At 48.1% G+C, this 14838-nt stretch overlaps 1 protein-coding gene across 2 annotated transcripts in view; it reads left to right on the plus strand.

Annotated features, from left to right (window-relative positions):
- The first annotated feature begins 2110 nt into the window (after positions 1-2110).
- Positions 2111-14838, plus strand: part of HNRNPUL1 (heterogeneous nuclear ribonucleoprotein U like 1) — a 38161-nt gene continuing 25433 nt past the window's right edge. Inside the window, exons 1-5 of one of the 2 annotated variants that reach the window (XM_028142632.2) lie at positions 2111-2535; positions 7187-7309; positions 9565-9721; positions 11762-11835; positions 13336-13475. In XM_028142632.2, the coding sequence (XP_027998433.1) occupies positions 2241-2535; positions 7187-7309; positions 9565-9721; positions 11762-11835; positions 13336-13475 (789 nt within the window). In that variant the 5' untranslated portion in view covers positions 2111-2240. Of the gene's footprint in view, positions 2536-2558; positions 2656-7186; positions 7310-9564; positions 9722-11761; positions 11836-13335; positions 13476-14838 lie in introns of those variants that run through there. The other variant, XM_054711125.1, reaches the window with a different exon arrangement.

Genomic DNA, 14838 nt, shown 5'->3' on the forward strand with positions numbered 1-14838 from the left:
ATAGACACAAACAAACATGATGCACAGGCAAATACCAACATTAGGAAGAAACTAAAGTAACACAAAGAGTAAAGGTACACAGAGACGTATAGAGTACAACAGGTACTCACAGACCCAAACATTGATTCACATAGCAACACAGGCACAGAATATCGCCAACCATCTCCAGCCCACAAAGGAGCTCCTGCCAAAACAAGCCCACGCTGTGTTTTGCATGCAGGGCAGACACGAGTTCCTGGGTGTGTCCCACCGCAAATGGAGGAGCCCTCGGCAGCGCCCGGACGCCCCCCGGTGGCAGCTCCTGGACACTGACAACAGTTCAATCCGGGCCACAAACTTTTTTAGGATAAATCTGTGGGAAGCTGGGAGGAGAGAGGAAGTCAGACGTCGGCCAGGGGCGGGGTGTCTGGATTGGAACCTCCGGGCCCACGTGAGTGTCTGTCCCGCTTCTGAGTGGGTGCTGTGTGTCGAGGATGCTGCAGTGTAAGCTTGTGTTGTAATGCCCGTGTCTTCATCATTTGGTGCCTCCCTGCCTGTGCGGACCTTAGTGGGCATATCTACACTGCAGTTTGGTGTGTTGTCCCTTGAATTGATGCATGTGATCTGATCTCACGGTGATGTGTTTATCTGTGTTGTGTGTACCTTTGTCCACATAGAGGTTGTGTGTGGCTTTTGTGGGTTTAAGGTGAGGCTCAGTGGGCAGCCGGTGTTTACTTGTGTATCTCGGTTGTATATCTTACAGAAGTTTTGTGTCCGTTCAGTTCCAGGCGACAGGTGGTGCAGGGTTAGATACTGTGAAACGGGCGTTTATATTTGGCTCAAAACACACCGGCTTAGCTACCACCGACCTGTGTGTTTGAGCTTGTCAGTACAGACGCTAAACAGCCAGATATACTGAAGAGCAATTTAAAGGATTTGGGGTAGGGCTTTCCCCGAGGGAAAGGCTCTATGGTCACATGCAGAGCATCCATTTCACATAGGATACAGCCATAGAGGAAGACGGCAGCGAAGCTATAATCGTGGAAGGAGGCACCTTGAGATTTACTTTCAAGGGGAGAGGGTGCGATTTTCTTTACTTTTCTCACGCTGTTCGTCTAGCCTCTATTATCAAATCTTCAGGACTCACTGAAGTCAACTAGTATTTTCCAGATCAAGAATAACTTATCTAGCCCAGCCGTAGGGACTCAGTGGGTGAGCATCTACCTATGAACCAGGAAGTCACGGTTGGATTCCCGCTCAGGGCACGGGCCCGGGTTGCCCCCTCGATCCCCAGTGTGGGGAATGCAGGAGGCAGCGATGAATGATTCTCTCTCATCTTTGATGTTTCTTTCTCTCCCTCTCCCTTCCTCTCTGAAATCAATAAAAGCATATTTTTTTTAAAAAAAAGAATAACTTATTTACTTAATCACTATTTCATATACCTCCCTCCACAGTGAAATTTGCGAGGCTAGCCGCTGAAGAATGGCCAATCTGGTTAGCTTTTCCTAAAGCGACCCAACTGTACGAGCTTTAGTGAGATAAGACAATAATTGCGATTGGTGGACAGATTGTTTTGAAACCGCCCTAACGGTAAGGGGCGGGTCCCTTGTGAATTCTTCGCTTTCCGGTTTCTTAAAGGCAATAGTGAAAGAGAGGGGGGGCTGTCTGTTGACCCTCCACTTCATTGGTTCTAGTGAATTTACCCGCTTGGACTCCTCTAGGGGCGGGAGATTTAGACCAATCAGGATATGTGTTACAGAGACCCTAGTTTGATGCTGGGGCTGCGCAGGAAAGGCTGTGGGGCGCGCTCATTCTGAGATCTCATCGCTGATTGGCCTACATTCTTACTCCCTTTCCCTCATTCGACCCTACGGGAATGAGTGCAGGGCCGCCACCCAATCGCCGCGCGCTCCGCCTCCCGTCTCTTCCCGCCCTCCACTGGGGTCGCTGAATCGACGTAGGCCAACGCTTCCTCCCCGGCAGCTCCTGCGCTCTTTCATTGACCGGCTTTTGAAAGGCACTTTCTGATTGGCCGAGTCTCGGGCCCGCGCCCGTTGCTCCCAGGCAGTGGCCAATTGGCACCCGTGTTGCACAGCATGCAACCAGGGAGGAGGGGGAGGTGGCGGCGGCCATTTTGAGTTGCTGCCGCCATTGGAGTGAGCCCCCCCCTTTCCCCCTCGCCTCCTGACAGTAAAGGTTTAAGGGGGACAGAGCCCTGGGAGGCCGGGCCGGGCTCGGGGGCCACCCCGGGGGCCCGGGCCATGGATGTGCGGCGTCTGAAGGTGAACGAACTTCGGGAGGAGCTGCAGCGCCGCGGCCTGGACACTCGGGGCCTCAAGGCCGAGCTTGCTGAGCGGCTGCAGGCGGCGCTGGAGGCCGAGGAGCCCGAAGAGGAGCCGGAGCTCGAGGCCGAGGAGGAACCGGGGATACCTGGGCACAATAACGAGGAGGTCGAGACCGAGGGGGGCTCCCAGCTGGAAGGGACCTCGCAGCCACCGCCGCCGGGGCTGCAGCCGCATCCGGAACCTGGCGGCTACTCGGGGCCGGACGGACATTGTGAGAGTGCGCGGGGCGGGGGGCCGGGGAGTCTAGAGTCCGGGCCGAGGAAGGGCTGTGGGATCCCGCTGCCCGCCGCTGAAAAGGATCTGTGGCCCGGGGCCTCGGGACAACCGAAGGGTGGGTCCTGGCATTCGGTGCTGGGGAGAGACTGGGAGTGGGGGCTCTCAGTTTCGGAGATGAGGAAAATCGGGGGGTGAGGGCGGTTGTGGAGGACTCTGGTGGAGCCTAGGGCTCGGAGACCCGAAGCCGTGGTTTTCTTGGGAAGGGAGTCGCAAGAACAAGAGGTTGTCTCTTGGGGGCCAGGAGGGTCTTGGAAATGGTGGTCCTACGGTGTGGAGCTTTGGGGGCTGTGTTAGCCCAGCTTGTGGGGTTGGACCCCGGGAGCCGTGTTTTCAGGGCTGGGGAAGGAATGGCCAGGTGTCCAGGGCTGGGAGTGTCCTGAGGATGGAGGATTCTGGAGTTTGCTGCTGGACGGGGTAACGGGAAGTCTCGTTTTCTAGGAGGGGCTGGTGAGATGGGGGGCGGGGAGGGGTGATGTCTGGCCGGGGAGAATCTGAAGGACTGGGTGCTCCGGCGTTTAGCTGGTGAGCATTTGGGGGATGTGGGAGACCCCCATGTGACTGGACTGTGGGGGACCCACATCTGTCTGAGGATGGCCTGGGGGGGACTGTGAGATCCAGAGCTGAAGGCTAACCTTGAGGCAGGGGCATTTGGTGTTGGGAAACCTGGAGTCCTGGTTGACTTCTAGAGGAGGCATGGGGAGTCCTGGTGTCCAGAAGCTGGCCAGGCAGGAAAGGATGCTTCCCTGGACTCGGGACCTAAAGGTCTAGAGAGCTGACAAGGCTCTGAGGACCGACCCCTCAGTGGCCAGCGCTGAATGGTCTTGGATTAACGGAATGGAAAACAAGGTGGTTGGGGTGGGGCAGGTAACAAGGAGGAGTTTGAAGTCGTAGGTGTGTCTGGGGGGACAGGATCCTTGTGTCCAGCACCGGAGTGTGTAGCTGATCTAGTAAATCTGGGGAAGGGGAGTGTGTGTACGATGTGGAAGGAGGGGGAAAAGGCGGTGGGGGTGTTGGATGCTTAGTGTGCAGTGGAGGGAGTGTTTCTGGGGCTGAGTGTCTCTCAAAGAGGTCTTGGTCCCCAAAGTGGGTATTTGTGTGCCTGGGGGTTGAGGGTTTGTGTGTGGCTGAAGAGGTAGCAGGGAACCTCTGCAGCACTGGAAGGTATGACTGGGAATGCGGGATAGGACAGACCTGCGATTGTCTGAAGAGAGAGGGAACCTTGGGGTGCGAGGGAGTAAGTCTGGGGTTAGAAAAGGGTGGCTTTCTAGCAGGACTGGGGAACGGGGATCAGAGAGGTTAAGGAGTAAGTAGAAAGGACTCTGGCATCCAGGGTTTGTGGTTATTTCTTTGAAAAGAGGGCACCCTGGGCCTTGGGGCTAAGAGAGTGAGAAGAAGGAGGAGGTCAGTGGGGAGAAAAGATTGGGGGTTAGTATTGGGTACCTACTTGTTCAGGAGAGGTGGGATCTCCTGGAGGGGGGCAGCTTGAGTGTAGATTTGGGGTGGAAGGTGGCCTGGGGGTTGTCCAGGACCCCAGTGCTGGGAAGAAGACTCTCCATTGAAGACTCTGTGAAGAAAGGAGTGAGAGGCCCAGCATGCAGGTCTGGGGCGGGAGAGCCCCTGGCAGGAATGCTAGGAAGAAGGGCCAGGGGCCAGAGGTGTCTCAGGAAAGTGAATTGGGTGCTTCAGAGAATACAGACTAGATTCAGGACAGGCTTTGTTTCAGGTACGGCTCCAGGACTTGAACAAGGTACTTCACCTCAGGAGTCCTGGTTTCCGTGTGTGTAAGATAGGGATAATAATAATAGTGCCCCCTGGGTAGCTAGGAATGAGATCACATGTTTAAGGAGCTTAGCCCTGGGCCTGCCTGTTACTAGGAGCTGGATGTTTTAGAGAGGGGAGAAGGACCCCAGAATCACAGCACCGCTCAGCAAGGCTGCCTCTGTGGGCCCAGGAGAGATTCTCTGGGAGAGATGTGAGGCTTTGTGGGAAGAGCACTATGCTTGGAGTCTGAGAGAAACAGAATGGTTTGAAGGTGTTCCAGTTAAGGAGATACACTCTTTCTCTCTCCCCTATCCCCTATAACAAAACCCTTTGAGCCCTCTTCATGCCTCCCTCCAAGCGTTCTTCAGTTCTGGTAAACAGACCTGTTACAAGCCATGCTATCTGTGACTTTCCTCCCTTTGAGCTGCACCTGGTTTGTGCCCAGATGTGTTTGTCCTCTGAGAAAGGATCCAGGCAGTTAGCAAATGGCAGAAGAGTCTCTCCTTCGCTGTGCTTGTGCCTCACAGGTCCCGGCACAGTCAGGCACAGGGCCCTAGAGGCACCTAGCCGAGCTTGCCCCTGGGGTGGAGAGCCTGCTTGCTGCTCATCCTAGGTTTCCAGACTTCTTTCTGGGCTTGACTGCAAGGTTCTTGAGGGAATTTCAGGCTTGGTACTCTGGTTTTAGTCTCACCTGTGAGCTTTCACATGTGTTACCCCAGTGGTCGGCAAACTCATTAGTCAGCAGAGCCAAATTTTTTAAACTTAAAACTTCTTCTAGCGCCACTTCTTCAAAATAGACTCGCCCAGGCCATGGTATTTTGTGGAAGAGCCACACTCAAGGGGCCAAAGAGTCGCATGTGGCTCGCGAGCCGCAGTTTGCCAACCACGGTGTTACCCCAATCCCAGGAATGTTTTCTCCATCCTCATCACTTACCTTTACTTGTCTAAATCCCAGTCTTAGTTCCCGGTACTTCTTTGTAGCCCTTAACACAGTCATAATTACTTTTTGTGTGTATTTGTTTAATGTGGGTATGTCTTAAACTGGAGGCTTCGGTGGAGCAAGTTTATTCTCATCTGTATCCCAGGGTCTGGTGTGTAGTATGCACTCCATGAATAGTTAATATTGTTATTCTTACCACCCTTCAGCTAAGCTGCTGGGACCCACAAGACACCTTCCCAGAACTCTTCCTACCTAACTCCAAATATTTCAGGACATGATTCCTGTTTTCTTAACAATTCCTTTCCTTTCTCCCCATTTCCCCTTCAGCTGAGATGGTTACCCCTTATCTTTGCAGCTATTGGCAGGATGGAGGACAGTCTTTAGGAGGGTTAGTTGTGCAGGTGGGAATATTAAGTTGGGCTGAGAACTGATTTGTGCTCTAAACAATCTTTTTTTATTTTAGTTTTTAGATTTACCTTTATTATTGAAAGCATTACAATGTCCCCTTTTCTCCCCCCTCCCCATTGACCTCCCTCCTCTCCACTCCCTTCCCCTCCCCAGGCCTTCATCACACTATTGCCTGAGTCCATGAGTTTTGCATATAAGTTCTTTGGTTAATTCCCCCCGCCCCCGCCCCCCCCCCCCCAAATCATCAGTCTGTTATATGCTTCCACGTCTCTGGATCTATTTTGTTTGTCAGTTTGTTTTGTTCATTAGATTCCACATATAAATGAGCTCATGTGATATTTGTCTTTCTCTGACTGGCTTATTTCACTTGGCGTAGTACTTTCCAGGTCCCTCCGTGTTGTCTCGAAGAGTAAGAGATCCTTCTTTTTTGCAGCTGCACAGTATTCCCTGGTGTAAATGTACCATCTTTTTTATCTACTCATCTACTGGTGGGCACTTGGGCTGTTTCCAGATCTTAGCTATTGTAAATTGTGCTGCTATGAACATAGGGGTGCATATATTCATTCTGATTAGTGTTTCAGGATTCTTAGGATATTTTCCTAAAAGTGGGATCACTGGGTCAGATGGCAGTTCCATTTTTACTTTTTTGAGGAAATTCCACACTCTAACATAGTGATTGTCTGCATTCCCACCATCAGTGTATTAGGGTTCCTTTTCCCCACAACCTCACCAGCACTTGTTTGTTGATTTGTTAATGGTAGCCATTCTGACAGGTTTGAAGTGATACCTCATTGTCATTTTAATTTGCATCTCTCTGATGATCAGTGAAGTTGAACATTTTTTGATACGTCTCTTGGCCATTTGTCTTCTTTGGAGAACTGTCTATTTAGGTCCTGTGCCTGTGCTCTAAACTTAAAGGTTGTTCCCTGAAGGTAGCTCCCTAAGCACTATAACTTGTCACAGAACAGCTAGGCCTATGGTTTTTTCTTTTTTTAAAAAATAATTCTTTATTGTTGAAAGTATTACGTATGTCCCCCTTTTTCCCAGTTGGCCCCCTCCAGCCTGCCTTGACCCCTCTCCCTGCCCCAGTAGGCCTTGGGTTTTTCAACTGTGCTCTCCAGGGTACTTACTCTGTGTCTGTTGAGTTGCCTTCCACCCTGGAGTAGTCTTATAGGGCAAGGGCAAGTTGGGCCCCTTCTCTGATCCTCCTGTCTCCTTGCTTTAACCAGAGCAGTTCTGCTTCCATGGTTTTCTATATTGGGATTCTGTAGAACCCAGTCACAGATTGATGTTCAACCTTTTGTCGGGCAAGAGAGCATGTCCTCAGGCAGCTGGGACTGCTGACTGCCCGGATAGGTTTCCATTGGAGTTGTCACACATTTTAGCCTCTGGCAGACTGACTGTCCCTAAGGTAGCATAAAAAAGCCACCTCTAGTCCCAAGAAGAACCCTTCTAAATGTCTGTTTTTTGTTTTAAGATGTCATGGACAATATTACCAGGCAGAACCAATTCTATGAGACTCAGGTCATCAAACAAGAGAACGAGTCAGGCTATGAGAGAAGACCACTGGAAATGGAGCAGCAGCAGGCCTATCGCCCAGGTAGGAAAGTACACATGGTGCATCTCTTTTGAGGGAAATGGAATCTATAGGGTAGGGGGAAAGTGGGTTTACGATTTTTTGTATGGAAAATACAATAATTAATAAATAATATAAGGATAAACTCTGTACTTTGCATGCTCACAATGTAAACTTACTTTTGCCGTACCCTGTATACGTGGCCCTTACCCTCTACATAGATCCCATCTTTCCAGAGAGACTGCATCTTCCATTTGGGCTTTGTCACTCCGGGAGGATTCTTTTAAAAGAAAGAACAGAGTCCCGCTTCCAGGTGTTAGAAGAGGGGAGTCTTCATGGTTATGTTTTTAGATGTTAGTGTCAGCACCTTGGAAAATTTAGACCTGGAAGCAGATACTTAGGTCTTATTTAGAATCTTCGAATATGGAAGCCAGAAAGGACCTTCTGAATCTGGTCAGGTATTTCTGAAGAGTATTGTTCCAAGAGATGTCACTAGAGACTTCTCAGAAAGGGTTTCTTGGCCAAACATATCTGGAAATACGCATATACTTTATCACCTCTGGGAGAGTCACTGCGCTCATTAGAGCATTAAAAGCTCTGCGAAGTCCTGGATTGAAAAAATTTCTGTCATGTGGTTTAAGCCCAGGATTTCCTAAACATGTAAATATTTCTTTGCAGAACAAAGATTTTCATTATGCCAGTTTGGGAAACACATGTAATCCAGTTCTCTCCCTGTTTTATACATTGGGGATGTGGCTTGTCTAATGGTAGAGCTTGGGTTAGAACCCAGGAAACTGGCTACTGGGACACTGCATTTGTGTTCTACTGTTTGGAAAACTGGGTCCCACTCTTGAGTAATGACAGAGCCTGGACTGACTCCTAGTCTTGTGCTCCTTTCACTGTTTTGTGGCCCCAGTGCCATAGTGAATCTACTTGATTCTATGTAATTCCATTCTGGTTCATCCACAAAGTAAAATCCCCAGAAATTTCTTGTGGCTGGGTCAGGATTTTAATAATTGTAGGTTAAACTGCACATTTATGTCAGGCTCTGTGAGACTTGTGGTATCATTTGACCCAAGGAGAGTATTTTTTGTATTATTATCGACAGACATTTATCAGGGCCTCCTGTGAGCTCAGTGTTGTGCTGGGAACCAGGGAGGCCTTCTTCAGATGGGTGAACACCATCCCTGTCCTGGAGAACTTCTCTGAGAAATTTGGTCTGTATGCCAAAACTAGGGCATGATTCAAGGTGGTCTTGGGTTGCGTGCTGAAACAAGTAGATGTAAGTGATGTACAGCATCAGGTATAGATGCTGTGGTAAGGTTAGGTTGAATCCAGGGTTTGCTCTTGATTAGGCACTGATTCTTGGAGTGTGGTCCATAGCACGTTATCCCATCCTGACTTTTTACTCAGGAAGATTCACTGTGGCCATCACACCTAAGGGCTGGCTTAACACATTGCGGACCAGTAGTTTTATTGCTAGCTTTACCCAGTAGCCAGATAAGTTTCTATTGAACCAGTACAAAAAACGTTTTACGTAAATGTTAAAGGCATGCTTTAAAATTAAATACCCATTGCATTTTCAAGTTATTTATTACATATTCTTACAAGCTAATATCTTTTTAAAGTATGATACTTTGTAAAACACTATGTAATATGAAGCGAGAATTCTCGTAATCCAACTGCAGTATGTTAAGTGAAGACCCTTCTGGAGTGATTAAAGCCAGTGGAGTTAGCTGCAGGATGACAATACGCTGTTGAATGGACCTTCCCCCTCCCTTGTAAGATGGAAGCAGCTTTATAAGAACTGAGATGGAGCAGTTCTTTGGGAGGAGAAATTGAATGGACTTGTGAAATCTCAGGTTAAAGGGATCTTAGAAGTCCTCTAGGGATCCCTCCCACTGAGTGCAGGCCAAGGAGGTTGCCAGAGGCAACCATGCCAGCTTTAGGTAGGTCTTTAGAAAGCTTATTCTTATTTAGTGCTGAAGTCCCCTCTACTTCCCCATGAAGCCCAAGAGTTATCTGGCAACTGTCATCTCATCAACTGCCAGCTGATGTGCCTGGCAGCCATCCCCGGCCTCCCTTTGTCCTAACCCTATTCTTCAGTATAGCCTTCTGGCTCCCTTAGCAGGCTTCCATTGAACCCAGCAAGCTGCCTGTGCCCAGCCCTTTATCACTGCAGTCAGGATCCTGCCAGCCTCTCCTAAGGTAGAGGGGACCAGAAAACTGATAACTGAGGAATTTCTGAGTGTCTTGACCATCTGGAATTGTCCTGACAGTGGAAGGGAAGACAGAGATGAAGCAAGAACCACCCACCAGCTTCCTCCCGCCTGAAGCATCCCAATTCAAGCCAGACAGACAACAGTTCCAGAGTCGCAAGAGGCCTTATGAAGACAACCGGGGAAGGGGGTACTTTGAGCATCGAGAGGATAGGAGGTGAGTGTGATGCAGTAGTCATCCTTGTTCCAGTAGGTAACTATGTCTGTAGTCCAGTGCCTGCTAGGGCCTTTGTACTAACCAAGAGGAGCAGGCAGAGCAGGGTTCTCGCTGCTCTTGCACTCGCCCCCCAGTTCTTTCTGCACTCACTATCAAATTCAACTTCCCAAAACTTTTGGTCCTTCCTGTTACTACAGGGTCAAATCCAAACATCTTAGCCTTTCACGAGTAAGATAACAGCCTACCTTTTCAGTCCTTTGCCCCATTGCCCTGCAGTCCTGCATAGTGTCCTATTCATAATGGCTGCTCAGAGAGAAACCAAGATGGCGGCATAGGTTAAACACCTAACCTACAGCCTGGCACAACAATTTCAAAAATACAACTAAAAGTCATAATGGCTGCTCAGTATCCCTTGATTGGGGAAAAAAAAAAAAAAAGATCTATTTCCTCACCCTTCTCTCAAACACATTCCCTTCATCCATTTGCTCATTCATTCATTGTCAGTGCTCATAGTGCTTTCACCCCTGGGTGGGACGCTGGGGAAAGAGATTATTTGGACAGTGGCTTTGTCTTCCTGTTGTTGCCAATAAAGGGACTCAGACAGACATAAGTGAGCCACAGTAGTCAGGGTGAGTGTGAGGGTTAGAAGTTCACAGGAGGGCAGGGCCTCTCTGTCCTGATCATTTGCTTTTTCCCTTTTCTGATAAGCCCTCCCCCTCCATTCACCCTAAGTCCAGTCCTATTTCTTCCTACCCTCCTTCAGCTCCCAAATGAAGCCTTTTCTAATCACAGAAAGTAGGAATGACCATTCCTCTATTCATCTGGACTAGTCATATGACACATTTTGTTTCCTACCTGGGGGAGTCCATCTTCTTCTTTTAAACATTTTTTTTTTCCCCCAGAAAGGAAGGGAGAAGGGGAGAGAGAAACATCAATGATGAGAGAGAATTATTGATTGGCTGCCTCCTGCACACCCCCTATTGGGGATCGAGCCCATAACCTGGGCATGTGCCCTTGACTGGAATCAAACCCAGGACTCTTCACTCCTCAGCCTGACACTGTATCTATTGAACTATCTTCTTAGTAGCTGCGACTCTCTAAAACAGGGCTTGGGTCTCATGGGCTATGACTAAAATTAGGACATGGAACTCTCCTGAATTCCATTGCCCCACAGAGCAGAGGAGGAGTGCTTGCTCTGGTCCAGGCTGGCAGGGAAAGCATAATAGAGTGGACTCACCGTGTGATGAGCTCCTTCTTTGATCAGGCTCTGTACTAGCCCTGGACTGGCAGGTCTGGAATGCACTCCACCTGAGGAAAGCCTGCTGCTGAGGGAGTGCCAGTAGCCAGATGGGCATGGGGTGCGTGATTTGGGCATACAGTGCACTAGGTCATCCCGACTGTGCCAGGCAGGACCCTGGGCATTAGACTCGCCCTTCTACCACTTCCCCTTCTTGTTAGAAACCAGCAGTATTTTAATACAGTCCCCTTTCGTGTTTGCTAGGAAGATGAATGTTGTTCATAATTTAGGACATTTTTGAAAGACAAAGTATGGGTCATTTCATATCCTTTCAGATGTAAAGTTTTAGGAAGCCTGATATGTGAATACAATGTAATTACTGAGGTTTATCCAAACCTTTGCACATTTCCCTTCCTGTCCAGTACCCTTTGGGCTACCACAGCCTCTCTTCAATAGCAGTTCAGTATGGAGGCATGCAGAGGTTATGGGTCAGAATCTTGGGTTGTGAGAGAAGAGTCTTCTTTGAAAAAGTTTTCTAAATGACTCTTGATGGCCCTTTTTAGCAGAGCATGCCCTCTCTGATCCCTGTCCCCACCCTAGGAGTTAACAATCATTGCTCTTATTGCAAGGATGTAGGATTAATAGAGGGTTGGGGTTTTTTGTTTGTTTGTTTTTCGCTAACCTCTCTGGGAACAAATTGAAATGCAGGAAGGCCACTTGTACATTCCAGCAGAACCTTCATTTCTCTTCCTCTGCGCTCATTCAACTGTTCTCATGTGACTTAACCCCTATTTCTGACACAGGGGTCGGTCTCCTCAGCCTCCTGCTGAAGAGGATGAAGATGATTTTGATGACACCCTTGTTGCCATCGACACATGTGAGTCCTTGTATGCCTATCTGATTCTGCCTTTCAGTTACTATTTGGACACTGCCTTGACCTTCACAGAGTCTCTTCCCAGCACCATCCAGAGCCAGTGTAAGTCCAGATAGGGTGCTGGTTTGGAGACAAGATCTGCTCCCGGCTCAAACTTAGAATCCTGAGCAAGTCATTCTACTTCTCTGAGCTTCTCTTCATGGAGGAGTAATCCTACTCTAATACCTCAAAGGACTTGCAATGACACTGCAGAGGAAGGATGTGAGAGCAGTTTGGAAACCCCTGAACACCCTGTACACAGTGCAGGTTATAATCTAATCAGGAAGGGAACCTGAGTGCTTCTAGGGAAACTTAACTCTTTGGCAACCAGTTTCCATTAGCTGCTCACGTTCCTGGTGAAACCAATGCCACTTTGTCCTCTAAGGCATTAACCTGGCCGGCCCTGCTCTTTGTCCTCCAGTTCAGTTTTCTTCCACTGGATAAGTGGCTTTCCCCTTGACTACGTATCTAAACACTTAGAGGAATGATTATAGGGGTCCTGTCCTTCAGACCTCCTAAGACAGGATCAAAATGGTAGAGACTGGGAATCTGAATTTTTAAATGCACCCAGGTCTAAAAACACTGGACTTTTCAACAGCAAAAAGTAAATAACAATTCATGTATTTTGTCACATAGCTCATATTTATAGATAAATGGCTACATGCTTTCAGAAGATAAAGCCATTCCACAGTTCCTTCTATCACAAGACCTCAAAAACAGTATATCCATAGTAAAGCTAATCGTTCTTTTAAAGTATTGGGTGGCAGTGGTCCATGAAGCAGCATCTGATCAAATGCCTTATGTGCAGATCATGGCATTTAGCCTTTCGAGAAAAGAGAGAGCAGCTGGATGGGGTCAGGAAAGATACTTAGAGGCATGGCTGGCTCCTTTAGTGGGAAAAGTCCGAGCTACAGCAGGCTAGTCCTAGGCCTACAAGAGGAGGTGGGAGCCTATATGCCTTGTCATGTGTGAATCAGGGTCAGATATTTGTGCAGCTGTTGGAGGTGGGAGTCTGACTTCCTTACTGATAGTGTTAGCGCAGGGAGATGGTTGAAGTGAATGGCAGTGGGGATTGGTCTTCTTTATCATTATAAAAGCCTTTGAAATTGGCAAGGATATGGACCCGAGCCCTAACAAGTGTACATCTTTGTAAAAGACATTTGTGTGCAGTTTCCAAAGGTGCCTCCCAATGACTATCTTTGGACCCCATCCAGGTGAAGGGCCCCAGTTTCTATGTGAAGTGGCTGCTTTGATCCTGTGCAGGCCAGTTTGCAATAGTTTGTACCCTTTCTACTGAAAGGGAGATTGGCTAGGCGATGTGGCTAGTTTCTCATGAGCCTGTCCCCACAATGTGTCAGCTTGTGTACTCCTCGTTAACATTCTGAAGGAACTTAATTTTTGCCTGTGCATGTCTCTCTGGGACCTTTAAAAAATCAACCAAACTCCAGGCTTTTTCCTCCACAGATAACTGTGACCTCCACTTCAAGGTGGCCCGAGACCGGAGTAGTGGCTACCCGCTTACAATTGAGGGTTTTGCATACCTGTGGTCAGGAGCCCGTGCCAGCTATGGGGTCAGAAGGGGCCGTGTGTGCTTTGAGATGAAGGTGAGTGGAAACAACAGAGGGGATAGGGGCAGAAAGTAGGTTCATCCTTTGGAATAGCCTGCCATCAGCCGCCTTGGCCAGACCACAATTTTAAGAGGTTTGTGTCCATGCTAAAAAAGTACAGTGAACTTAAGAGAACTATACCATTGCTAAACACTGTATCTGCATGCCTACCATATATTTCTTCATTAATCAGATTTTTCCTTGGTGGGATTTGACCCAGATATTATACAGCCAACCACTCTAGAGGTGACATGTTTGTAGAATTGAGAAAAGGAGTAGTTTGGAAGAAAACTGAGCTAGAAAGAATGAACTCAAGCAGCACCAGTTAGAGGGAGGCTCGAGGGAGAGCAGGGCAAAGAAAGCTTTTGCCATCAGGCTTGAGATGGCACAGAACAGTATAGGGGGAAAAGCAATTTTTTTTTTTTTTAATGTGCCTGCAATTTTTTAAAAATATATTTTATTGATTTTTTACAGAGAGTAAGGGAGAAGGATAGAGAGAAACATCGATGAGAGAGAAACATCGATCAGCTGCCTCTTGCACACTCCCCACTGGGTGTGTGCCCGCAACTAAGGTACATGCCCTTGACCGGAATTGAACCTGAGACCCTTGAGTCCGCAGGCCGATGCTCTATCCACTGAGCCAAACCGGTTAGGGCAGGAAGAGCAAAATTTGTGCTCACATCCTCCCTGTGCCCTTTCTACACTCCAGAGATAACTTGTATTAACAATTTTTTGTTGGTTTTGTTTCCTTTTTTGTTTGGTTAATTCTTACCCAAGGTTATTTTCCCATTGATTTTTAGAGAGAGTGGGAGGAAAGGGGAGAGACAGAAACATCAATTTGAGGGTGACACATCGATTGGTTGCCTCCTGCATGCACCCCAACTGGGACCACGGATTGAGCCTGCAACTGAGTTATGTGCCTTTGACCTGAATTGAACCCACGACTCTTCTGTCTACAGCTGATGCTCTGTCTACTGAGCCAAACTGGCTAGGGCAACAATTTCTTGTGTATCTGCCTTTCTGTATCAAAACATTTATGATAGTTAGTATTTATGGAACACTGCATGCATAAGATATGGTGCAAAGCTCTACACAGATATCTCCGTTAATTCTCACAGTGCTATCATGAATAGGAACCATTATCTTCATTTTTTTAGAGGTAGAAGCTGAGACCTAGGGTTATTGCTTTTCATTGACTCTTAGACACTGTTGATTGTGTAAGTTACCTGTTTTGTGTGCTGCTCATAGAGCAACACAGCCAATGGACAAAGTTCCCTCTTATCCCATCAATTTTAAATATAGTTTTACAGATTTCAGAGGAAGGGAAAGAGAGAGAGAGAGAGAAACATCAGTGGTGAGA

The sequence above is a fragment of the Eptesicus fuscus genome, chromosome 21, assembly GCF_027574615.1.
Source record: "Eptesicus fuscus isolate TK198812 chromosome 21, DD_ASM_mEF_20220401, whole genome shotgun sequence".
NCBI lineage: Eukaryota > Metazoa > Chordata > Mammalia > Chiroptera > Vespertilionidae > Eptesicus > Eptesicus fuscus.